Source organism: Clarias gariepinus, chromosome 25, assembly GCF_024256425.1.
Source record: "Clarias gariepinus isolate MV-2021 ecotype Netherlands chromosome 25, CGAR_prim_01v2, whole genome shotgun sequence".
NCBI lineage: Eukaryota > Metazoa > Chordata > Actinopteri > Siluriformes > Clariidae > Clarias > Clarias gariepinus.
Window position 1 is genome coordinate 16,841,927 of NC_071124.1, and position 26,653 is coordinate 16,868,579.

Sequence of the window (26,653 nt, forward strand, 5' to 3'; positions counted from 1 at the left end):
GCACCATCTAGTGGTTGTCAATATAATCGCACAGCTTTTTAGAAATATGTCATGCACTGCACGTCAATTTTAAACGTAATTTATGGAAGACAATTATATAAGTGACAAACAAAAACCAGACACACACCACAAATATAAAGACATAGCTTTAAACTTAAATAAGGTGTATAACACCGATAGAAGTAGAGTAAAAAAGCAAATAAACTAATGAATGGACTAGTTATCGTCAGAATAAATGTGAGCGTACGGGATATACACGTATTTATAAATTTGATTGAGTATTTAAACTGTGTACAAATATAAATAATAATACTAGTAGTGATATATAAAACACATCTATTTAATTTCCGTGAGATTTCTATCGCAGCTTTTGTTTCTTTGCTAGAAATAACGCCCGTTTGCCGCGGTGCATTGTGGGTGTGCGCGGAGAAGTAAAATGGCGGACTTGGCAAACGAAGGTAGGTAAATGGGGCGAAGCAATAAAGCCACAAAACAATAACATAAACGAGTTTAAGAAGTGCAGAAGCACGTGTGAGTGTGTTGTAAGAGTGGCGTGCTTATATTTGGACTTCATTTGTAAGATTCAGGACTGATTCAGGAGCCAGGTGGCAATTTGGTGGGAATGTTTTAGCTAGCATGGTTAGCGTTAACCTGTTTAGCTTTAGCCTGGCTAGCTGAGCTGAGTTAGCAGAGGTGCTAGTTGCCCTGGTGTACTAGCTAACGTTCCGGGCCTTTCTGTTTTAGGCGGGTGCGCTTCTTTCACTGGTTTCACCCCCAGAGATCTTATTTATCAGCTTTTAAAGCGGAGACACACTTTAATACAGGGACAAGTCACATCTTTATAACCCTTCCTGAACGCAGTGTGTTGTTTTATAGGTTATATTTTATGTTTAGCGCTGATGTCAGGGCTGCGAGGAACTGCAAGCGGTTTAACACACAAACGAACCGGTTGTTTTTATTTATATCAATCAACACTGGTTTAACGTTATAATTGTTAGTTAGGGATTATTAGGAAATTAGCCTAACTTGAGTAACGTCACACAGGATTACGTGCTCTTGTTTAGCTCTGAGCTAACGTTAGCCGGATTAATTAATCCGCAGTTGATCAAGCTGAACCACTCCACACCGCTGAGATTAGACCAGAAAACCATCTAATTCAGCGTCTAAGTGTGTTCTTGCTACACTAATACAGTGTTTAGTGACGTAACATTAGTTAGGCGTTGCTGATCATTACATTGACCAAGCAGACAGTCCAGCATGTGCACTTTCTCTTTTCTTTTTCCCTCCTCTCAGGAAGCTTAGATTAGACCACACAGCAGATTGAGATCTCACTGAGCACTCATGTTCTCTTGGATGTCCATCTCAAGTTGGTGCAAATCATGTAATTCCTCCTACATTTCCAGTGAAAATGGGGTTTCTTATGCTTGAAAGGCTGTTCTGACTGGACAGTCATTTACCATGGGCACATAATGCTTTTGGAAGATGGACATCAATGCAGTAGCAGGCTGTGTTTGTTTATATTGATGACTGAAAACCTCACTCTACAACAATATGCACAGTTTATTTCTGCCAGAGAGACCATTTTTATGCATCACCTTATGCCCTTGCAAATGAAGCACTGCATCCGATCTGGAGATATCAGCATCACATGCGCCTGTAACAGCGGTTACTCGGATAACGAACATTAAAGCTGCTAAATCGGGCCGTGGACTCGGAGTGTAATGAAAACTCTTCTCCACGTGAGCATCCAGTTCAGCTTCGGATTCATTACTTTGCAGTGAGATCACTTTTTCACATCGGCCACTCTTAAAGTATCGCAACTCCGTGTGCGGTGATGAGAAGTTTGTGTGATGAGAAATCGGCATAAACCAGCACTTACTGAGTACACAGAAACCAAGAGCGTTTGTAAACTGTTTACACACCACTGTCACTTATAGAGAAGTGTGTATGCAGGTGACTTCAGGCTCAGGCTGCTGATGTACACACTACTTAGTGTGTAGGTTGCATTTAAAAAAAGAAATAAAAAATGCAGTGGAAAATTTGTATCAAGACCTTTTTTTTTTTTTGGTCAGGTCTCAGTCTAGGTCATAAGTTATAGCAGAGAGTTAATGTTACACGAAGGGCGCTTGCACACAGGAGTCTGATTCAGAGCAAAAACATTTCTCATTGTTACTCGTGGCTGAAAATGGTGCGATAAGGAAGAACACACCCCCGCACCCAACGATCAGCCATAACATTATGACCACCCACCTAATATTGAGTAGTTCCCGCTTTTGGTGTCAGAACAGCCCTGAATTGCGGCATGAACTTTACTAGACCTCTGAAGGTGTGCTGTGGTATCTGGCACCAAGCCGTCAGTAGCAGAGCTTTTAAATCCAGTGAGTTGTAAGGTAGGACCTCCAGTGATCTGACTTTTTTTCCACACATCCCACTGTTGCTGTGATCTGGAGCACAAGATTGACTTTGACACCTCAAAGTCATTCTTGTGCTCCTCAAACTATTCTTGAACCATTGTTGCTGTGTGTCAGGCGCATTATCCTGCTGAAAGAGGCCTACGATCAGGGAACTCTGTTTCCATAAAGGAGAGTACTTGCTCAGCAACAGTGTTCAGGTAGGTGATATGTCAAAGTAACATCCGGATGACTGGCAGGACCCATGGTCTCCCAGCAAAACAATGCCCAAAGCATCACCATGTTTTCGCTGGCTCACCACCTTCCCATGGTGCATCCTGGTGCCATTTCAGGTAAGCGCTGCACACGCATGCTGCCAGCTACATGATGTAAAAAAAACAACAACAAAGAAACAACATAATTCATCAGACCAGGTTTTCAACACCTCAACTTCAGGTATAAAAAATTTACCATCTTGTACAATATGTACAGTCGTGGCCAAAAGTTTTGAGAATGACACAAATATTAGTTTTCACAAAGTTTGCTGCTACAGTGCTTTTAGATCTTTGTTTCAGTTGTTTTTGTGATGTACTGAAATATAATTACAAGCACTTCATACGTTTCAACAATTCGACAATTACATGACATTTATGCAAAGAGTCAGTATTTGCAGTGTTGGCTCCTCTTTTTCAGGACCTCTGCAATTCGATTGGGCATGCTCTCAATTAGCTTCTGGGCCAAATTCTGACTGATAGCAACCCATTCTTTCATAATCACTTCTTGGAGTTTGTCAGAATTAGTGAGTTTTTGTTTGTCCACCCGCCTCTTGAAGATTGACCACAAGTTCTCAATGGGATTAAGATCTGGGGAGTTTCCAGGCCATGGACCCAAAATTTAAACATTTTGGTCCCTGAGCCACTTAGTTATTACTTTTGCCTTATGGCACGGTGCTCCATTGTGCTGGAAAATTGTTCTTTACCAAACTGTTGTTGGACTATTGGAAGAAGTTGCTGTTGAAGGGTGTTTTGGTACCATTCTTTATTCATGGCTGTGTTTTTGGGCAAAATTGTGAGTGAGCCCACTCCCTTGGATGAGAAGCAACCCCACACATGAATGGTCTCAGGATGCTTTACTGTTGGCATGACACAGGACTGATGGTAGCGCTCACCTTTTCTTCTACGGGCAAGCCTTTTTCCAGATGCCCCCAACAATCGGAAAAAGGCTTCATCGAAGAACATGACTTTGCCCCAGTTCTCAGCAGTCCATTCACCATACTTTCTGCAGATCATCAATTGGTCCCTGATGTTTTTTTTTAGAGAAGTGTCTCCTTTGCTGCCCTTCTTGACACCAGGCCATCTTCTTAAAGTCTTCGCCTCATTGTTTGTGCAGATGCGCTCACACCTGCCTGCTGCCATTCCTGAGCAAGCTCTGCACTGGTGGCATTCTGATCTGGCAGCTGAATCTTGCTGGACTTTCTTGGACGCCCTGAAGCCTTCTTAACAAGAATTGAACCTCTTTCCTTGAAGTTCTTTAAAATCCTATAAATTGTTGATGTAGGTGCAATCTTAGTAGCCACAATATCCTTGCCTGTGGCTAACCTGGCAGCAGCAAGGTGCATGTTCAAATCACATGAGGACTGCCTGGACTGTTCCATATGACACAATGACAATGGGAGCAGTGTTGTGAATTGTTCACTGATGATGAACATGCACAAGTTGGCAGATGGTTTCGACATTTTTGGGTGGGGGTTGAGTTGGCTAAAGGTCTTTCTGATTTCTCTCTGTCTTCCAGCGAGTGATGTTCTTCCGCTCTTGACACGCTCGTGCCACTCAAAACACCTAAAATGTCTCATTGCAGCATCGTTGTAAACTTCCAGGATCATGTCGTACTTGTCGTGCAGAATTTCACATTTGCTCTTTGTTCTAACTTGCTGTTCATCTTCAAATAGCAGATGTGGTAACTCACATGGAGAGAATAGCACCAGTTGCACAGCTCCTGATGTACACAGTACGATGTCTTTTGGCACACTAACTTATGAAAGTTGTTTTTCCTGATTTATTTATTTTTATTTATCTCCTTTGAACAGTTAATATCGAGATATCTGCTTATGCTCTGCAAATCATCCTTAACGGCTCTAATCTGATGTGCTGTTTGTTAATTGGTGATTTTTGAGTTTGGTAACTCTGAATGAACTTCTCTGCAGCAGAGGTACTTTTTTTGGTCTTGCTTTCCTTGGATCGTCTTCATGAGGGATAGTTTCGTCATGCTGCTTGATAGGGTTTTGCAATGCACTTGGCCATACAGTTCTTGCAAGAACTATTCCAGAACAGTTGACCTTCATGTCTTAAAAAAAAACAACTGACTGTTTTGTTGTTACTAAATTGTTTGATGCCATGTTATTTCATAGTTTGAAAAAAATATATATTTTCCTGGTACTGTATATGTATACATGCATGTAATGGGTCCTATAGTTGTTGCAAACAAAGTATAAAATTGTGTACTTGTACAATAATGTTAAATGTATTTGATCCATGGTTAGTTAGTTAGATTTATTTACAATTGATGCATGTTTGACCAATGAACGAAAGAGCTTAATCCCTGTGTTTTAATCGCAACACTCCACTCAACCATTTTTTTTTCCCACTTTGTTTATACATGAAGTTCTGAACCAAACCAGAATGATCAGTTTCACTCTGCACTTATAAATGTGCATACGCTCCTAGGCACCGTACTGTGATGTAACCAGGAAGTAGGCAATATAGGTTATTTGATTAATGAGCTGTCAAAATGCATCATTGCCCCGACTCATCTTTTAAGGTGTGTTGAGAGCCAGATATTGGTTCGAGGTTTAACTATATAAAATAAGGAACATTACCTAGTATAAATGGTCAGTTTGATATATTTGATACATTTGCATTCATTTTAAAACTTAACTTGATGTAAGATGTCTTACCTTGTCATTTCAGAAGGGTTGGCGTTTTTGTGACGCAAAGAGTTTGTGGATTTCAGGCATGACTTCAGCAAGACCACTAAAAACAAACTTCAGCGCTTTTGCACCCGATGTAGTGCACTCTAAAGTGGATATAAAAAGACTTCACACCTGTTAAAGTTGCATCTTTTTGAATTTTAAAATGAAACCATGGTCCATCGCGCTAGATTTAAGCCCAATCCCAATTCTATTTTCTACCCCTTGCCCCTTCCCCTTGTCCCTTAAAACGAAGTGGAAAGGGGAAGGGTTAAAATATTACCCCTAATAAATGGGACACCACTACAACACTGTTATACGTCATCATACGTATCCGTTCATTTACATGTACACATATGGCCGTAAGCAAAACAAACAATGCGTTATGAAATGCTCTGCAAACTGCCGTGCTATTGAACTATATGAACAAACTTCATATTTGTTTGTAGCATGCAGCAAAGTGTATATGACATAAAAATATATTTTTGTAATTTCGTGCAATCGGTGCTATCCGCTAGCAAACTTTAGCGATTTCTTTTTTTTTTTGTAAACGTTTCTTTACAGAACATCATCATAAACACAAACACAAGACTAAAGGTAATATACATATAATGAAAACTTGTCATAAAAATCCTTATTAAGGGCAAAAATTTGTTACATTTATGGGTCTGCTTGCTCGAGTGAGCAGCCATGTTGAAAATTTCGCTTAGCCCTTCGTTTGAAGTGAGGTCCCGAAAAATCTTCATTTGGAGGGCTATCTGGCCCTTACCCTTACCCCTTCCAACCAAAAGAGAAATGAGACACCCCTTCACGTGAACGCGCCAAACGGAGGGGTAGGGCTAAGTGTGGGGGTAAGGGGTAGAATTGGGATTGGGCTTTAGTATTTGCTTTTTATGTAATGAACAACCAACAAAATTAAAAACAAAAAAGATTTCGACAAGAAGAAAACCGCCTACTAACACAAGTGTGCTCACCTGTTAATTAGAGATTTGGGGAGGGGGCGTTGTTGATTTAGGTATAAATAGTGATTCTCTTGTCTGCCGATTTATGTATCCTTACACTGACTGGCTGATCGACCTGGTCAGCTCTTTTATAAATGTAAGTTGCACTGACCAGTGAACCAATGACCAGAATTGACTGTTTCAGCTTGTTCAGCCATAACCGATCATGTTGGACTTAACTGATTCTGTGCCAAGTGCGCAAGCTTATAAACGATTCAACAGAAATGCATTTTTTGGCATTACACCATCAAAGGTTTCCTGTGTTAAAAGGCCACCCATAAGCTTTTTTTTTCCACACTCTGTGAGTGAATTAGTCTCACATCGACTCATTAGACATGCGAACACCAGTCTCAAAACATGACACGTTAGAAGCTGCACATGCCCACGTCAGATTTTGCATGCGGCCGCACATGTGGCTCAACGCATGCTCAAGACTTCTGAGGCATTTAAGCCAGTAAAACGTATAAACGTTTTTTTTATAATCTTACATTTGGTAAACTCTAAGCTATTACCACACTGGCATCATGTGTGGTTTGGGGTGAATAGCTCAGTGGTTAAGACTTACATATTGGAAGGTCCTGGGCCACCCTGGCTCAGCATCACCAGGGTGGCCAAGTGACCTACAACAACATTAAAGAAGCTACAGGATTACTGTTACGCATTCTTCTTGGAAATTTTTAATACCAATTTTGGCACATTTGTTTTATTTATATATTTATAGGAACTGAGAATTGAGTGTTACACACATTTTAGTAACTTTTAAGGGTACATTCAATTATGTTTATGATGAAACATAAATTATTTAATAATGTTTGCATTTTCTCCAAAAACTGCACTGGACCTGCTTCAGGTTACTGGTCAGTTATTTATTTATTCATTTATTTAATTTCGAGTAAGTAATCTGAACCCGAAATAAAAGTTGAACAGGGAAGGTGAAAATTGTCAAATGCTTCCTCTGAGACACAAGTTTCTTGAAATGCTGCATATGCAACGTTAGGTGGCTTAAATAAATCACAGATGCACTTGATTGGCTAGTGCTGCTATGATTGACATGAGGGTGTGAAATGAGCGTTTTTGTTTTTTTCCCCCCGCTACTCTGAACTGTGGGGGCGATCTGCGCAGAATTTGTTAAATCTGATGATGATTCATCTGCATGTCTCTGCTGGTTACATCTGCCATGTTGCACCCAAACTCTTGTATTCTTCACCTATCTGGGCTGTGGGGAAGCATAGACCTTGAGGTCCCTTTTAATTTTTTCTTTTTTTTTTTCTTTACCCCATCCAAGTCTGCATAGATCACTCTAACCCATGTTTTTTTTTTTTTTTATGTAGTAAAGCCAAAACTGAACTTTAAAACTGAAAGATGAGTTTTTTTGCAAAAACAACACACCAAAATTACCATATTCGTGAAAAAGCATGGTGGTTTGGCTGCTGAAAATGGCCGTTATCACTTATCTGTGGCTGTAGTGTTAGCAAAATTACTGCCAGTATCTTGGACCCATGTTCTGTTGATGTGAAATGTATAGGGAAATAGGCAAGCATTGCTGTGTTTTTTTTTATTTTTTTTTTTTACTCTGTCCATGTGATTTGAATCACACTGACTGAGCCTGGTCATTTAAGATCAGTTTTCATTTACAGCAGTTACAGCAACAGGTGCCGTACTACTGCTGTTAAAAGTATCCAGTAGGGTCATGCTGATCATGTGTCTTTGTTTATTTACAAAAATGGATGTGTATTTTTATCTCCCTTACCCATGCCAGAGTTGTATTGGGATCATAGGTCATTCCAAGTGCTTTCAAAAAAAAAAAAAAAAGTCACTTTAGTGGTTTGTTGAAGGTGTTTGCTCTACTACTCGGGGGTAAGTGAGCTCTAGGGTTTAGATTAATGTTTGTTAATTATGATTAATTATTGTTTTTAAATACAGTGTAAATTCTGCATTATACACATGATTAATAGACCGCTGATGTTACACATGTCCACAATGCACCCATCGCATCATTTATACCTTGGTTAGATATCTGTGATTTTCATTTGGTTTCTGAACCTTAAAGTGCACTGTTCCTGATTTTCAAGTCGGTATCTAATTTTCTGTCTTTGTGTCCCTCCTCTATGTAAACAGTGGAACAGCAATAATTTCCAAACCCGAAAACAATCAGAAGAGCTAAAATATTGTCAAGCGCATTTGATTTTTCTTTTTTTCTGATACAAGCACATTTCATTTCTTTTTTCCCCCTGATAAATCAAGTTGCAAGTTGCTGCAGGCACAGTGATGAGATACAGCTGATGAGAGTCAGAGAGAGAACAAATTCATCAGCATTCATGCGCAGCAAATCCCTGAATCCAGTTTGTCTACCTACAGTATTTGTTTGGAAGTATGTGAATATAAGCACAGTTATAATGCTGCTGTAAGAAATTGTTTTCCGTGTTCATTTCAAATGGTTGTTGGGGAACAGCAAAAATAAATACACGACACAATTCCTAGGATACAGGACAAGATTTTTTTTTTTTGCACTTGCCTTCAGTTCTTTGCGGAACAAGCAGTTCTCACTTCTTCCTCCAAAAGCTTTTCTCCATATGTATTATGTATTTTATCCCATGTTTTGGTCACAAAGCTCTGCATGTTGGAAATCTTTTGTTTGTCCACAAAACATCCGATTTTAAAAAGGGCAATGGATTCGGGCAGTGTGAAAGGGTCAGAGTTTTAGTCAGTGTAAAGTATTTGTTCGCATGTATCGTGGTGGACCAGGAGCTGAGTGTGTTAAATTTCTGCTTTCATTTGCTACTATTAATGAAATTTCATTGGGCAGAACCAGTAATTTATTTTTTATTATTTGACTGCTTTTTTTTATTATTATTACAAGAATGTAATTAAATTATTGAAATAAACCTGAGCCTGATCAGAAAATATATTTTAAGAAAGAAGGATTAATTTAAGCATCTGTGTAAACTGTAAAATTGAGAGTGAGAGCAGTAAAAGATGACTTCTTGTGATGACCTCTTAACTATTTGTTGAAAACCAACAGTACATTACATGGTTGATGTTATGGCTATGAACATGAAGTATACTGTTTCTGGTATGGTTAATTTGTGCGTGTGAAACGTGATAATTAACTTTGTGGTGTTTATTCAATCAGTCTTTTTTTTTTTTTTTAGGAGAGAAGCCTGCCATAGCTCCTCCAGTGTTCGTGTTTCAAAAGGACAAAGCACAGAAGGTGGGTCTAACGTAATTTACTCACTTACTCATTGTCTGTACCACTTTATTTTGTGTTCAGTGCCGCGACGGGCCTCCTATCCCAGGAGACTTGGGGCATAAGGCAGGGTACACCCTGGACTGGGTGCCAATCCATCACAGGGCACACACACTTGCATTAATTCACATACTAGGGACAATTTGGAAATGCTGATTAGCCTAAGCTGCAGATTTTTGGACTGTGGGAGAAAACCCACCAAGCCTGGGGTTTGTTCAGTGGTTGTACTTGCCACTGACTGTTGTGGTCTCAAAAATATGTAGATGTACTTTGCCATATTGTCTTGTATAACTAATAAGGTCTGTAAATCTGTAAAATTTAAAATGGTCATTCTCTGTGAAATAAGACTCAATAATGAGATTCTGCTTTTTGCTTAATTCATAGAAAACTCCCTTGAATTAGCTTATTAATTCAGCCATGTTGTGATTAGCATAATTGTAATTTAGTTTAAAGATGTTGTGAAAAACTTAAGTCTGTAGTGTTTTATTGACCCACATACAAGTGTCAGTAGCCCCTTTCACTCAGAAATCACACTATGGAGGAGATAAGTAGTTACTTATCAGTTTCTGTTACTTATCAAGTTAACAGACACAATTTATGAGATCAGCATGAGATAAACGTGGGGTTTCTAAATCAAATCCTTACACAGTTGCAAATTTGAAATTCCTAGATATTGAGAGAATGCAGTTTTCATGCACAAACCCCTCTTATTTACTTTAGCACAGTGTTTTATGGAGTCATCTTTATGTTTAATTTGTCAAAAAATAAGCTGGTTAGACTTTGTCAGAAGTGCGTCTGAGAGCTGACTGGAACAAACTTGGAAAGGACTTGATCTTTCAGTAGGCTTTCTATAAAAAAGGTAGTTTATAAGAAATTGCAAGAGTTAATGTTTTATTTTTCTCTGATCGAGAAAATATTTTTTTTTTGATTTGGACGATAATAGTACTGTTTATGCTGTGCAACCGTGTCTATGGTGACAAGATGGACAGGCCCAGCAGGGGGACATCACCACACTGTACGGTCCAAATTCAGCTGACTGTTGGCACAATGGGACTCTGCACAAAGGCAGCGCTTAGTCGGTTCTTTTAGTAACTGGCAGGCAGAGAGTATTTGGCCTTGTACTATGATATATTGAGCATTATGCTTGACTGTTTGTAGTTTAGATTAATCTGTATCACAAGTGCATATTGTGAATGCTTTTCAAATTATTTTTTTTATTGCAGAAGTTTTATCTTTTGCTTTATTTTTTCCCTTTTATTGCTCTGGCATAAATTTTTATTTTAAGCATTTAAAAAAATCTACAATATGTAATGAGTTCTTTTGATTTCCATTTGGAAACCAGGCAAATGATAAACATAATTTTCATTATTATGCTTGGAAGATAGTTCATGATTGTATTGTTTTAGGTTTTAAATTAGGTATTTTTTCTACCTGTTTTTTGTTTTCCATTGCAGCGTTCTGCCGAGGGGTCCAGTGCAGAAGATGGGGAAGGTAATTTTACTTAAGCCACATTGAGAATTGCTTAATACATCGAGTTACAAAAACTGTAACATTTATTATGGTGATGATGGATGCTTTATCACGATTTGTTCAAAGCCTGGAGCCTAATTCAGGAGGTGTAGGGCATGAGGCAGGGTTCAGCCTGGATAGGCTGCTAATCCATCGCATGGCTCACACTCTCTCACACACTCGCTCACAATTTGGAAACGCCATTTCACCAGAGTAAAACCAAAGTACCTGGAGGAAACACACCAAACACAGGAGAACATGTGCACATGCACACAGAGGCTGGAATCAAATGCTGGAGGTGCCTGATAATGAAATTGTTGAATTTTTAGTAACTAATTAATTCACTGCAAGGCTGACTTGGTGGTGCTGCCTCATAAATCCAAAGTGTGCTGGGTGATATGACATAAAATCAGTATCACAATGAATTGAGCATTTTATGCATTAATTAAGCATTGTTAACAAGCTTTTATTTATTTATTTTTTAGTTTTTTTTTTGCCCTCATAGTACTGATGGGGCGTCATGTGACGGCACGTAGTAGTATGTTTTTAGAGGGACAGCAGAGGAAAGTGCATGGGAGGATTGACGATTTTTGGTTCTGAATGTTAGTTTTGATTAATTTTCTAATGAATTACCCAGCCCTATCTTTAGAGTAGCTGGTTCAGTTCTGACCTTAGGTTACTGCCTGAGCTCCTGCTGTGTCTTTGTGGGTTTCCTCTGGTCTCCTACTGCCTCCAAGAAACGTTCTACTAAATGGATTGGTGACTTTAAATTGCCCCTTAGTGTATGTGTGTGTGGGTGCATGTAGGATGAACTGTTGTCCCACCTAAGTGTGTGTTTGAGTTCCACCAAATAGCAGCAATACAATGTAAATCAATCAATTATTCCCCATTTTTGTTAAAATACTCTACTGTTCAATTGGTTAGGAGTAATATACTATAAACAAAACAGATTTAAGCTGTGCATGCTTAATATACTGCCCAGAAGTGATTGTAATGCTTTAATTATATTGGATTTTTATTCTTGTCTTTAGACTCAGACAGGGATGATGGAGAATACTGTCCTCCAGTGAAAAGAGAAAGAACCTCATCCTTAACACAGTTCCCACCTACACATTCAGGTAATGCAACAACTTTAACACACTCAGATGAGCTCATGATGTAATTTGATGTTTTGCTCCAGTAATTGTGTCTGACAGCCTTGATGTGTATTTATGTAAATGTCATGCCAGTGCAAATATTTTTCTGTCAGTGAGGAACGCTCCAATTGTTTCAGTTCTGTTTCCTGTCTGCAATTTTACAAACTGCTTGGCAGTTTATCTGGGTGTTATTCTGATGTACCAACTGTTAACCAGCCATCTGTCAGAAACCTTGGCTTACCATGCTGTCCTAGTCACACTGTCTTCCTCTGTGTGTGTGTGTGTGTGTGTGTGTGTGTGTGTGTGTGCGCGCCCTGCAGTTTCCAAGAATAATGTGTTCATGCCGTCAAGTTTCTGTCAGTCTCCAACAGGCAACTCGGACTCGGAGCCAGGTAAGAAAGCATGGGAACATTTTAAACTCTATTACAATATCACGAGCTATTGCAAGTCTCCAGTTGCTTTTAATTTAATTCAAGGTTAATGTGATATTATGGATGTTTTTTACTTTGTAATAATAATTGGGTGTTTTTTTTTGTTTTGTTTTTTCAATTACACAGTGCTCAAAGTTAGTTTGTTCACTTACGCATTTTTGCTCCGTCATTGTAGAATAAAATAAAGATGCAACACTTATTAATGCAGAAAAATAAAACCTACACATTTTACAACATGAAACTCAGGACCTTTCCCGTTTTAAAACCTGTATAGCATGAAGACAATCAGCAAGGATTTGACAAAATACAACACAATCCACCGTGACACGCAATCTACTTGAATATATATTCGATTTAACTTGGCTCTGCCTCAAATGCAGAAATAAACATCAAGTGCCTCAATGCCTACTTCAAGTCTCATCATAATCACATTTCAGGCTAGTATTATTAATGCAGGCTTAGTGCCAGGATTAAATTCTTTCTAACTAGACCGGCCAGCTGCACATTTTATTACACAAAGGTAGCTCAGTCTGGATTTGTAATTGATGCAGCGTGCGTGCGTGCGTGCGTGCGTGTGTGTGTGTAATAAGACATGTTGATATTGACTACTTGTTACTAATGTTCAAAACCGATTGTAATGCATTTTGATTCAACCCCTTCTTCCACATTTCTAATTCTAATAAGTTTTTTAAAAACCATGGACCTATTTAAACTCGTACTGTGAAATAAGTCATCTATTCAATCACTGTAATTCATCTTGTCAATTATGTAAATACTTCGACTTCCATAGAGTGCATTAGTGCATAGCTGGTTCATTGTGGAATATGAGTCTTCATCCCTAAAAATCAAACCTGGTTAATATGGTATTTCTTTAAAAAAAAGGCAAATTTCCTCCTGGATCAATAAAGTATCTATGTATTTATCTACCTATCTAAAATATTTCTCTTTCCCAAGAGTGCATACTCAGAGACACAGCAACAACATCAAAAAAAAAAAATGTAAAAAAAAAATCCTTAGTTCTCACTGACCTAAAAACGAAAAAAAAAAACAGCAGTGTATAAGTTTCAATGCCTAGGAGTTGCTGTGCTCTTTTCGTTTATGTTTCAGGCAAAAGATTGTCCAGAGCAGATGCTAATGACTAGTTTGCCATTTCATGTGCATTGGCAAGTTGTATGCAATCAATAGATAAAAAAATATATATTTTTTAAATTTTTATAATTTTATTACTGTACAGTCGTGGCCCAAAGTTTTGAGAATTACATAAATATTGGAAAAGTTGCTGCTTAAGTTTTTATAATAGAACTTTGCATATATTTCAGAATGTTATGAAGAGTGATCAGATGAATTGCATAGTCCTTCTTTCCTATGAAAATTAACTTAATCCCAAAAAAACCTTTCCACTGCATTTCATTGCTGTCATTTAAGGACCTGCTGAGATCATTTCAATAATCGTCTTGTTAACTCAGGTGAGGATGTTGATGAGCACAAGGCTGAAAATCATTATGTCAGGCTGATTGGGTTAGAATGGCAAACTTGTTAAAAAGAGGGTAATGCTTAATCATTGTTCTTCCATTGTTAAACATGGTGACCTACAAAGAAACACGTCCAGCCATCATTGCGTTGCATAAAAATGGCTTCACAGGCAAAGATATTGTGGCTACTAAGATTGCACCTAAATCAACAATTTATGGGATCATAAAGAACTTCAAGGAAAGAGGTTAAATTCTTGTTAAGAGGGCTTCAGGCCGTCCAAGAAAATCCAGCAAGCGCCAGGATCGTCTCCTAAAGAGGATTCAGCTGCGTGATCGGAGTGCCACCAGTGAAGAGCTTGCTCAGGAATGGCAGCAGGCAGGTGTGCACACACTGTAAGGCGACGGCTTTTGAAAGATGGCCTGGTGTCAAGAAGGGCAGCAAAGAAGCCACTTCTCCCCACAAAAAAAAAAACATCAGAGACGATTGATCTTCTGCAGAACGTATGGTGAATGAACTGCTGAGGACTGGGGCATAAAGTCATATTCTCCGATGAAGCCTCTTTCCAATTGTTTGAGGCATCTGGAAAAAGGCTTGTCCGGAGAAGAAAAGGTGAGCGCTACCATCAGTCCTGTGTCATGCCAACAGTAAAGCATCCTGAGACCATTCATGTGTGGGGTTGCTTCTCATCCAAGGGAGTGGGCTTACTCACAATTTTGCCCAAAAACATAGCTATGAATAAAGAATGGTACCAAAACACCCTCCAACAGCAACTTCTTCCAACAATCCACCAACAGTTTGGTGAAGAACAATGCATTTTCCAGCACGATGGAGCACCGTGCCATAAGGCAAAAGTGATAACTAAATGGCTCAGGGACCAAAACGTTGAAATTTTGGCCTGGAAACTCCCCAGATCTTAATCCCATTAAGAACTTGTGATCAATCCTTAGGAGGCGGGTGGACAAACAAAAACCCACTAATTCTGACAAACTCCAAGAAGTGATTATGAAAGAATGGGTTGCTATCAGTCAGGATTTGGCCCAGAAGTTGATTGAGAGCATGCCCAGTCGAATTGCAGAGGTCCTGAAAAAGAAGGGCCAACACTGCAAATACTGACTCTTTGCATAAATGTCATGTTATTGTCGATAAAAGCCTTTGAAACATTTGAAGTGCTTGTAATTCTATTTCAGTACATCACAGAAGCAACTGAAACAAAGATCTAAAAGCAGTTTAGCAGTAAACTTTGTGAAAACTAATATTTGTGTCATTCTCTAAACTTTTGGCCACAACTGCATTTGGGGAAAAAAAAATTGCAACTTATGTTTCTTGGATATACTGTTTCAGTTTATAAAAATTTAGATATTGACGGAACACATTCCATACGTTTGCCCTCCATCTCTGCTACACACTCTGCTGTCTCCTGTCACTTCGGGAGAGCAGATACAGAGCAAAAGAGAGAAAATGAGGACTTACTTTTATGTTCTGTATGTATGTGTGTGTGTGTGTGTGTGTGTGTGTGTGTGTATGTATATATATATATATATATATATATATATATATATATATATATATATACAGACAGACAGACACACTCACAAGGATTATTAGGAACACCATACTAATATGGTGTTTGACACACTTATACATACAGTATGTATGTGTATATATATATATATATATATATATATATATATATATATATATATATATATATATATATATATATATATATATATATATATATTGTCCATTCAATAGTTTAAGCCAATAATAGTTTTTTCTCTTTGACATTGCTATATGAACAATGCTAACGCTCTGTCTGTAAAGTAGCCTGCAGTATTATGGATGCATACTAAAACTTGATGAAGACTACCTTTAATGACTTGTTAGCTAATACATAATTTATGTACATGTATACATGGGCTACACTTCAACATTCTGTAGATAGCAAGACAACAGCTGATAATCTTAGCCAAATTTTAATGTTATTCATTGGATTTATTTTTTTTTAACTCCAATTTATTTGGGGTTCCCTGTATATACCCTCAGGGTCGAATGAATGAATATCAGTGCAACACGTGACAGCCAGCAAATATTGCTTATCCCACGGTCCTCCTCGGCATTCCTATGTAGTCAAGGATGCAGAACTAAAGTAACACCAGGTATCATTTCGGAGAGTGCAGCAATGTCAAAATAGGTTTCAAGGCCAAATGTTTGTTTTTTTTTATTTATTTTGTGTGTGTGTTTCTTGGAAGAGGCATAACAGTGCTTACTTGTAAAACCAGTGGGGTGGGGGGGCTGCTTTTACACACAAGTTCTTTGCTGCTCAAAAACCCAACCTTATTTATTTATTTATTTATTTTAGAAGAGAAACCAGTTGGATTTCGGTTGAAACCTCCAACTCTGATCCATGGCCAAGCACCGAGTGCAGGTAAGACTTACTCTTTCCATGCACAGAAAGCAAATTAAATGTTTCTAAATGGCAAATTTATGCATTTGGATTTTTTGTGAATTTAAAAGTAAAAAATAATGTCTAAGTAATTAGCCTGACCTCACTAAAATTGAGAGAAGACTACTGGAATACCTCCATTTAATACCTTCATGCTACTTCCATTTGGCAACATAACAGCAATAAGTCTTTAATACTGCTTTATGAACTACAGAATGTGCAGATACGTGTGTTGCCAAGAAATCAGTATTTTTTTAAGTTAAACAGTTAGGTTCTATTGTCTTTGTGGTTAAATGTTAGAAATGGCTTTCTCAGAGTATAACAAATAAAGTAGGATATGATCATTACTTGATTCATGAACAGATTGTCTCCTAGTACAGTTAATATTTTAAGGGTCATAAAATTTTAACTCCTTTAGGCTTGGGATGTAGTTTTTGTTTTAGCTTCTCAGCACTGGCTGGGTCTGGTAGGATGTTCGGTTTCCCATCCAATCCATTAGTAGGCTGTTTTTCAGGTGTACCCAGTCAGAAACCCAAGGAGCAGCAACGCAGCGTCCTGAGACCCGCAGTGCTGCAGGCTCCACCCACCAAGACCCTCCCTGAGCCCAGCAAGACCAGTGAGTTACTGTTGTCTGTTTTAATACATTTATTGTAAAGACCTTTTGAGAAAAAAAAGTGATTCTTGTGGTAACGTTGTACAAAATATGATCAGTTACAGAACATGGCTTTTGTTGTTGTTCAGGCCTCAACGCTTATAGTTTCCTCATCTTACCATTCTTAGTCTAAAGACTATAGTAATGACACAAAGTGACACTGAAGGCCGTCTCTATTTTAAATATTCATGAGGTACCAAATATGAGTGTGTGCGCTAGTCCTACATACAAAAATGTAGCATTAACTAGTAATGTGGGTTTTGTATGTGTGTGTGTGTGCACAGAATAAGTATTATTAAAAAACACACACCCTACCTTTTCTTCTTGTATTGAATTAATGGGTGGGGAGTAGCATATCTGTTTCATATTTAAAGCTACAGACACTAAAATAATTTGTTTGAAAACAGATGGAGGCAAAGCGAATATCAGGGATACAAGAATGCATAATATGGCACCTTGCTTGCTTGTTACAGACATGATGACATGTTTGGATATGTTAAGAGAAATAATTATAGAATATACACACAACTTTCTCCTACACATAACTTGCAAATGAACAGTCACGGTATTACACTGCAATATTTATAGCACGCCTTGCAGTGTATTCAAAGCAGGCCATGGTGTTGTAGCGGTGTTGTGTGATCATGTTAAATAGAGTTACGTTTTTGGACATGACTCTTTTGGGGTGTTTTAATTAAACACATTTTATTTATAAACTGGGTAAAATCTGATATCAGCTTTTTGTTTCAAGCTGTGATATTCAGCAAGGAGAAATATTAGTAAGTTATTACTGAGGAACAGTAGTACATGCAGTAATATGTATATGCCGTATTAACTAATGATGTTTCACTTACAGACTCAAGCTGTGGAACAAACGGAGTAGGTAAATTTTCAGAGGCAGCTACAGAAGGCCGGGCGATCTTCCTGAACAACACGGAGAGCTCAGACAAATCACCGGTAAGCTATATATATATATATATATATACACACACATTTTTTACTGTTGGAATCTCAACATTGATCATATAAGCATACTTTTAATACTTTCTGTACAGTGCTATCATTTTAAGGTTTATTTCATTTGCTTAAGAAAACAGTGCCTTAATATGTCAGTAAAGTGCTTGAAGCACTCCCAACTCAAACAATATCTAATGATTCTCTTATTTTTTTTCTTTTTTTTTTCTTTTTTACTGTGTGACCATTGTTTCGTAAAATGAAGTTGCTGAAATGAAACTTTCTTACAGAAGAAAGACAAGGAAGGGGAAGAGGATGAAGTAGGAAAGACAGATGACAGCACACAAAAGAAAGATGTTGTGGTTGACCCAGGTTTCGTGTTCGGACAGAATATCAAAGATAGGGCAAAGGTCAGTGAGTACATGTGTGCACTGGTTAAGTCTCATCCCCTCATGAATCTGTATGAAATGTTTAAATCTTATTTTCTTCGCAGTTGGATGAGAACAGTACTGTCGGTGAATCTAAGGACGGCACACAGGACTCTCAGTCTGGGAGTACTAATTACTTCTTGCAGTACATGGGCACTTCAAGGTGGTGATTCCCATCCATCTGCTTGTCTTTAAAGATGTTTTTTTTTTTTTTTTTACTTTCTGATTGAAATGGCCTTTTCTCTGTAATCATCTAATTCTGTGCGTGTTTTGCTTGACAGCTCTCTGAATGCAACGAACAACACAGACAAAGGAGCCAAGTTTGTGTTTGGCCAGAACATGTCAGAGAGAGTGCTGGTAAGATAAAAGTACAGCTGTATCTATCACATGAGCATACAGCAATAGGACATGACTTTCTTGTGTGTGTGTGTTCGTTTTCAGAGCCCTCCAAAAGGTGGTGAATCGACGGCAGAGGGCTGTAAAGACACAGCTTCAGTATCAGAACCCTCATCACAGGAGGCCACACCAGAGAAGAGTGAGTGTTTTTAGCTTTTATTTACCTTTTTTTTTAAATCATCATAAGCCATGAAGACTGGTCAAAATGATTCCATTCCAAAAGTATTTAAATACTAGTTTCTTCTCTCTCTTTTTTTTGTTTGTTTTTGTTGCTTACTCTAACAATTATTCTTTGCAGTTAATCTAGTGATTTTCTGATTGGATGGTTAATCATTTTGTTAACGTAAATGGACAACGTTGTTTAGTCTTTTAACCTTGCATGCAAGTATTTTCTCATCAATAAATTTTAACTTAATAAACGAGCGAGGTCTGGAAAATCCGAGAACGAGTGGGCTCTGAGCATCACAACTGTACCAATTGTTGTCCTTCCTCTTTCTCGTGCTGTACGATTGTGGGTTATTGTCTCCCATGCTCAGTCTCTGTGCGTGCGTCACTCGTATAGTCAGCATCCATGTGCGGATAATAAGTTTCTATAATTTCTTATGGGGAAGAGCTTTGGATTACAAGAACTTATATATTTGTATTCGGCTTCCGGAACTAATTATTCTCGCATCCAAGGTTTAAATGTGTGTGTATGTATTCATGTGTATGTATGTGTATACATATATGAAAGTAAACAGCGGGACACATCGTCACAGTCCACAGAAGTCAACATATTTACATAACCGATTGCATTGATGCACCTGTGAAGCCCTGCATGCAGCTGATTTATTTTATTTAAACATGGCAGAACTTGTATAAAATAAATACAAGTAAATAAAGTAAAATGTATTTTAATACATTAGTGATAAAGATATTTTTTGTATTGTATTTCATGTCTGCATTTTCAGTTACTGATAATGCATTAGCTTTAAGTCTATCACTTCACATGACAGTAAATGATATTTGGGTCTATAGATTGGTCCACAAAGGAATTAGCTCTTGGGTCTTCCGTATACAAATGTGTGTGTTGACCAGTAATAGTTTAGTGGTGCTAAAATAATCCAGGCACTTGGTAACAGTGAATAAAATGAGGTGGATATGACAAATTATTGTAAAATGATCTTAAGATAAAGAGACAAAAAATATGCATCTCATCATTCTACTCTTATTCAAGGTGGTTCTGAATGCTATATGTGTCCAGATCACAGCGTGACAGAATCGCTAGAGGAATCGGCAGCAGCGTACACCAAAGCCACGGCCAAGAAGTGCATTTTAGAAAAGGTGGAGGTCCGCACCGGGGAGGAAGCAGAGAGCAACGTGCTACAGGTAACAACTACTTTCGTTTTGACACAGAAAACATCATATTTTTGCTTTATACTCGTGTTGAAGGTATGAGGAAATGAACCTGGCTTGTTTCAGTCACATATTTTAATTCTTGTATTTCTTCTTGCATTCTTGAAAATTACTTATGGATTCGATTCTTGGAAAACAAAGGGAGGGGGTTGTCATGTGAGAGTAAGTAGCTTTAAGATTACAGTGTGGATTTATAGTTTGCTCTTGTCTTGTCTTTAATTTACAGATGCAGTGCAAGCTGTTCGTGTTTGATAAGCCAGTTCAGTCATGGATCGAGCGAGGTCGAGGGCTGCTCAGACTCAATGACATGGCCTCTACCGAAGATGGCACTCTTCAGTCCAGGCTAGGTCAGTCCAATGACTTGTCACTTTTATTAAAAACTGATTTTTGACTCATTAAACATACAGCTTTTCATCCTGTATGTGCCTTTTTTTTTCCGCCTCCACTTTACGCCTCATCAGTAATGCGCACCCAGGGCAGTCTGCGACTGATTCTGAACACTAAGCTGTGGGCTCAGATGCAGGTGGACAAGGCCAGTGAGAAGAGCGTCCGCATTACTGCCATGGACACAGAGGACCAGGGAGTGAAGGTCTTCCTCATATCGGTATGCTGAGCGTGTGTGTGTCGGTTACTGTTCCAAAAGGAAAGGTTAAAAGATATGCACATGTGCAGAATAAAACAGCAGGAAATGTCAGCTCTTCATGAATGCTGGGCACTGTCTAATCCCCAAAGTCTGTTGGTAGTATGTTGAGCTTCTGTAGGATTAGTTCCATGAAGGCAGACACTGTCTGTTTATACACAAAATAATGCAGGAACAGACTTCCTTGTCTGTTTTCTTGATCTCCCCTTTAGAGAACGGCAGCTTGTTAGAAACTATCAAACATTCCCTAAATTGAAGACACAAGACTGAAAATAGTAGTGGCGAAAGCAGCATGTTGGTCTATTTAAACACGTTTGGTTGTCAAGACATTTAAATTTATGTTACTGAAGGAATGGTTTAAGGGAAATCTAATGTATTTAGATTTACAGCTGCCTTAAGGCAAGTCGGCCAAATTTTTGTGTCCCAATAACCGATTTAAAAAAAATGAAAAGCTTTTTTATGCCTGTATGTTTTGACATGGCATACCCTGACAAGTTGTGATGTTCCTCTTGCAGGCCAGCTCAAAGGATGCCGGGCAGCTGGCAGCAGCACTCCACCACCGCATCCTGGCCCTGCGGAGCCGCGCTGAGCAAGAGGCAGAGAGCACAGCCGAACCACCCCACACCGAGATCACGCAATCCAATGAAGATGACAGCGATGATGACGACGAGCTCGCTAAAAACAGCAGCAGCAGCATTGCCCCTACAGGAAATCCCCCCGCCAGTGGTACGCTTCACCCTGTCTTAGCTTCTTCTTCAAACTAGGTTCTGATTTGGTTAGATGGCTTCATAGTGTTTAAGAATGTATTATAAATCGCCACTTGACTGTATATGCCCAACTTTCTAGTTATGGTTTGTTTTGTATTGAGTTTCGCACATTGCCTACACCGACTTAGCTAGTGTTGAGATCTAATCAGTCAGAAGATTTCTGTGGTAAAAGAAAAGTCAAACACAGTGCTGTTAATAGGAAGCTAACCAACTTCAGAGTAGTGTGATGGTGTCTGATGTAAAGCAGAGTGGATCTTTTTACTCCAACAGCATGCCCCATTGGCATTTTACTCTTTAAGTATTTTACCGTGGGACAAACTTCTGACAGTCTATCACCACAAACCAGTTTCTGGCCTGCTTTCTCCTTCCTTAAAACCAAACTAGTACTTATTCCTCTGTTTTAATTAGTTCAAATTTTACTGATTTACTGCATGCATAGGATTGATATCCTGATTTTATAAGGAGTCTGCCAATTTAAGCAGCATTGATGGGGAGTTCTTCTATTTCTCTAAAATAATGGTTAATGGCGAACTACCATAAAAGCCTTGTGAGCTGAAAATGTAACACATGACTACTCTGCATACTTCCTTTTTCAAAATTTAGACTATTTAAGGAAGTGAAGTATTTGAAGTGTTCACCAGCAGTAACACCTTTTTTTTCTCCCCCTCTTCCTCAGGCACTTCTGAAACCTCGGCCGAGGCACCGGCAGCTGAGAGCACATAACACCCTGGCCAGCTGCCTGAATAAAAACTGCTCAACAGGGTTTTTTTGTGCAGGCTTCTGGGTGGACAGCCTTAACCACCACAAATCTTTCAGCCCAGCGCTGTGGGTCCTTCAGCTCCAGCCCTGTAGCAGAGCTCCAGCGTCTCTCACTTAAAACTCGTAGATTGTTTTTTGTTTTTTTTTCTCCCTTCCCTCTTCCTACATTTATTGTGAATCTGGAATTCAATTTTTTTTATCATTTTGTTTGCTTTTTTTGGTTTTGTTTTAGTTTTCCTGGACTGCAAAACAAATTAGAAAAGAGGAAAAAAAAAGAGAAATAGACTTTTCCATTTAAGGGTTTGGACTTGGCTGCTCATCATATTGATGAGTGTGAGGGTATTCCTCTCTCTGTGTTATGATATGGCACATTTCTACCACAGGATTTACCTTTTACTTTTTTGCTGTTCCCCCTACCTACTGTATTATTTTCTCCTAATCTCTCGTGCTCGGCTTCAGACCACCACTGTATGACGTCATTGCTCGAAATTTTCCAACATCCGTTTAGTAACTTTGTCCTCAATCCAGAACCTCCCTAAACCTCAGACATTCTCTCTCTTTTTTTTTTTTTTTTTTTTTTTTCTTTTTTTTGATATCTGAGTAACTCATTTCTGGTGGTTTCACATAAACCAGTACTCCTACTAGTCTGCTATGATGGTAGTTAGATCTCTTATTGATATAATGAATAAAGGACTAAACCAACACATGGACTGTGCTATTGTGGATCTGTGCTTCTCCAATGTTCTACCACTGAGAAGAACATAAGAACGGTAAAAGGGAATTAACTCTTGCCCCCTCTTCCTCACCAGAATCTGCCCTTTAGCTTTGCTTATGGACAGATGTGGTTATTTCTGGTTATTTTTTTATTTGAACAAAAAATACTGAAATTTTAAATTAACATCTCTGCCGATATCCATGTTTATTTTCCATATCCTGAATGTTTGTAATATGTTACATTTTTTTATTGTTTTATCAGCTTTTTTTATCCATTTCCATGTCATTTAAGACAGTACAGTGGAGATTTTTTTTCTTGTGTGTGAAATACTGAGTGCATTTAGAACGTGAATACAGAACTTCATGTAAATTTCTATGAATATATTATCATTTACTAGAACATGTCTCCAATCTCCTTTACAAAACAAATAGAAAAAAAAATCTAAGTAAAAAAAAAAAAAGGAAAAGCTTTGAAATAAATTTTTGTGTAATGTCAAATGTGGTCCATCATTTACCTTTTTATCAATCATGATTTGTCAATGAAAATCAAAGTGCTTTGTAACATTAAAGCAGCAGACTGTGAATTAAAACCCGGACGTCATGAGTTACCTTTGGTTTACACTGGACGAATCAGTGTTTTTACTTTTTTCCATTGTTTCTTCAAGGAATTTGCGGTAGTACATTTGTGTCCACCAGGGGGTGTCAGTGATATTTATTGTTTAACGCTGGTCTAATGTTTAAAGTTTTACTTGCTCTCCATGAAATAATTGCACTGCTGTTTGAGATATGGACAGAGGAAGAAATTGTTTTTTTTTATAGTCATTAGGATTGAAGTATTTTGGTGGTCTGTTGAAATGCAGGTCCAGTTTATTGTTTAGGCACCAAATATGCAATGTTTAAGCACCTTCAAATTAAAATTCCACGAAATGTTTTAGCCAAAAATGTAATTTACTTCATTCAAAATTAATTCAAGCAAAGTGAATAGTTTACACACATGCAGCCAGAAGTGCTGTGGTGATTACAGCTTCCAAGCATTCTTCATCATGGTGACAAAGTAATCATCATTGTCGATGGAGGCACTGACTCCGCTGTAGTAATTCACAAACTCGTCCAGAGTGACCTGCCACGAAGAGGAGCATGTCTTGAGTTACTTCTCCAGATTCCATCGCTACTTGCCACCTCCCTAATAAAATGTATCTACAACTACTGCATGTGCATATACACAGACTTTTAAGCAATTACTGGCTATAGTCTCTCTCTCAACTGAAAGACAACCAGTAACAAAGCATTTGAATGTTGGAGCATGATGGTGACCGTACAGTAACATGATAGGGGTTTACATCCCGCTGGTGTGACTGTATCAGGCCCAGTGTTTTCTGCCCAGTTACATAATGCTGAGCTGTCCATAGAAAATTATAAGTTTTACAAGATGCACTAGTTGTAATTAAATTGATCAGATATAAAGCTCACAGGACAAAGAAATGCAACATTTAATTAAACAGGAGCTCAAATGTGAGGCTTATTTGTGTTCGTTCATGTTCAGTAAACTTTTATAATGCATCATGGATCCGCCAAGATGTTAACCAAGTCAAGTTGACAAACAAGTTTGAGCAATTGACATCCCACCCCGCAACCCACAACACCCAGAGGACCTGCTGCCAACATCCCGGGTTGCTACACACAATAGCTCACACCCCCTCCCCCTCCCAGAGGCCTTGCGGAGCTAATCTTGCAGAGCTGCCTACTGGCATCTAGGTTGTTTTAATGTTAATGGTTTTAAAGTTATGGTTGATTCTATGGTCTCAAAAAAAGAAAAATGGCAGAGAGCTTCTCCAACCACCACTCATCATTATTATCTTATAAATACTGGGGTCACGAGCAGTTGCCTGCTGAAACCTTGACTAGTTTAAAGCAGGTCCTAAACATTTACAGTATATTAACATAGTAAATGTGTTCACAGTGCTGTGCAATACTCTATAATGATGTATTTGACTTTTCTTTCTCCCATGAGTTTTGTATCTGATCACCTGGTTTTGCAACCTTTTTTTCTCCATGCATGCCTCTACTCATTTAGGACAGGGGTGGATTGATTGGTTAAGGCTGTGGTATAGTGGGTTATTGATCGGAAGGTTGGGGGTTCAAGCCCCAGCACCGGTAACTGGCAAGTTACCACTGTTGAGCCCTAATTTTACCATGCTGTAAAATACAGTACAGGTAAGAATTATTAATAAATTAATTCAATTAATAATTAAATATTTTTTACTGTCACGTTTTCTGTGGGGTAGTGTGAGCTGGGGTCTAGAAGAGACGAGGAAGCCTACTTGACTGTAAGGCAACCTCACATTATATTTAGTGTAACCCATTACTCATATAACCCATTTTTTCCTAGATTCAGAAGTCCCACTATTAAGTGGCAATTGTGTTTGAAATATTGAAATGTTTACAGAAATACCTTTCCATCTTTCTCGTATGGCGAGTCAAAGCTGTCGAGAAAAGAGCGGAACACTTGTTCCTCGGTCCACTCGCCACTCTTGTACTTGGGATGATGTTTGCTTTGGTAGACTCCCTGTAAGTCTTGCACAGTCACCACGCCATCACCAGTACGGTCCAGCTTATCAAAGGCCTGTTTGATTACCTGCTTTCTGACACTGGACATAGGGGGCTGGGGACACATGATCTGACATGAGATGATATCGGGACAAAACTGGATCTCTGTTGTTACCTTTGGAGAAAAGAAGATATTTATTGGTGTATTTGCAGATTGTCCCTTACCCTTAGTTTCTCAAGAAATTCATCGAAGTTGATGGTGCCGCTTCTATCTTTGTCTACAAAAGTGAAGAGCTCCATGGCCTTTTCCTTTGCAACATGCAAACCATAGGTCTCCAGGCCTTTCTGAAACTCTTCCAGGTTTAAAGATTTACTGCCATCATCATCCATGATATGGAAGGTTCTAAATACACAGCAATCATTAATATTGCCAATAAATATAATGCCAATAAAGTGTAAGATTATGGCACAGTACACTAGATGTACTGTATAGATTAAACGTCGTATTAAACATGATTGTATGTATGTAATTATGTGCATGAAAAGAAAATTGTGATCTCTTGCCTTGCTAAGCCTTTAATTCCAGCTGCTCCTCTACTCAGACACTGTTGTCTCAACTCCTCCAGTATGTCTGCCATCTTCTCTATTCCAGGCTTCTTTGTTTGGGCCCCTGTTCCAAACGATCCACAAGAGCTAGACACTTGCCAGAGAGCGTATCAGGTGTCACCCAGTAGATTCAAGTCACTTCACTATGATGCTATGATGTTTCTCTGTGGTTTAGCTACACGAAGAAACCTCACTAT

General features: G+C 38.5%; 2 protein-coding genes across 5 annotated transcripts; one reads left to right on the forward strand and one right to left on the reverse strand.

The window, feature by feature from the left end:
• The first annotated feature begins 428 nt into the window (after window positions 1-428).
• ranbp3b (RAN binding protein 3b) lies at window positions 429-23,893 on the forward strand. 4 transcript variants are annotated; one of them, XM_053486584.1, is made up of 17 exons: window positions 429-458; window positions 9,509-9,567; window positions 11,058-11,094; window positions 12,144-12,230; window positions 12,569-12,640; window positions 16,515-16,580; window positions 17,101-17,214; window positions 18,107-18,207; window positions 18,495-18,614; window positions 18,698-18,795; window positions 18,914-18,989; window positions 19,074-19,167; window positions 20,245-20,396; window positions 20,650-20,770; window positions 20,885-21,027; window positions 21,579-21,789; window positions 22,507-23,893. In XM_053486584.1, exons 1-17 carry the CDS (start codon window positions 437-439, stop codon window positions 22,551-22,553), a joined length of 1,620 nt encoding a protein of 539 aa, XP_053342559.1. In that variant the 5' UTR covers window positions 429-436; the 3' UTR covers window positions 22,554-23,893. The 4 variants fall into 4 exon arrangements, with proteins under 4 accessions (XP_053342559.1, XP_053342562.1, XP_053342560.1 ...); XM_053486587.1 differs by having other exon boundaries at window positions 20,272-20,396; XM_053486585.1 differs by having other exon boundaries at window positions 18,498-18,614.
• Window positions 23,894-23,985: 92 nt separating this feature from the next.
• On the reverse strand, window positions 23,986-26,653 carry capsla (calcyphosine-like a). The gene is made up of 4 exons (XM_053486588.1): window positions 26,415-26,653; window positions 26,076-26,253; window positions 25,756-25,965; window positions 23,986-24,423 (listed from the first exon to the last, which is right to left on the reverse strand). Exons 1-4 carry the CDS (start codon window positions 26,486-26,488, stop codon window positions 24,322-24,324), a joined length of 564 nt encoding a protein of 187 aa, XP_053342563.1. The 5' UTR covers window positions 26,489-26,653; the 3' UTR covers window positions 23,986-24,321.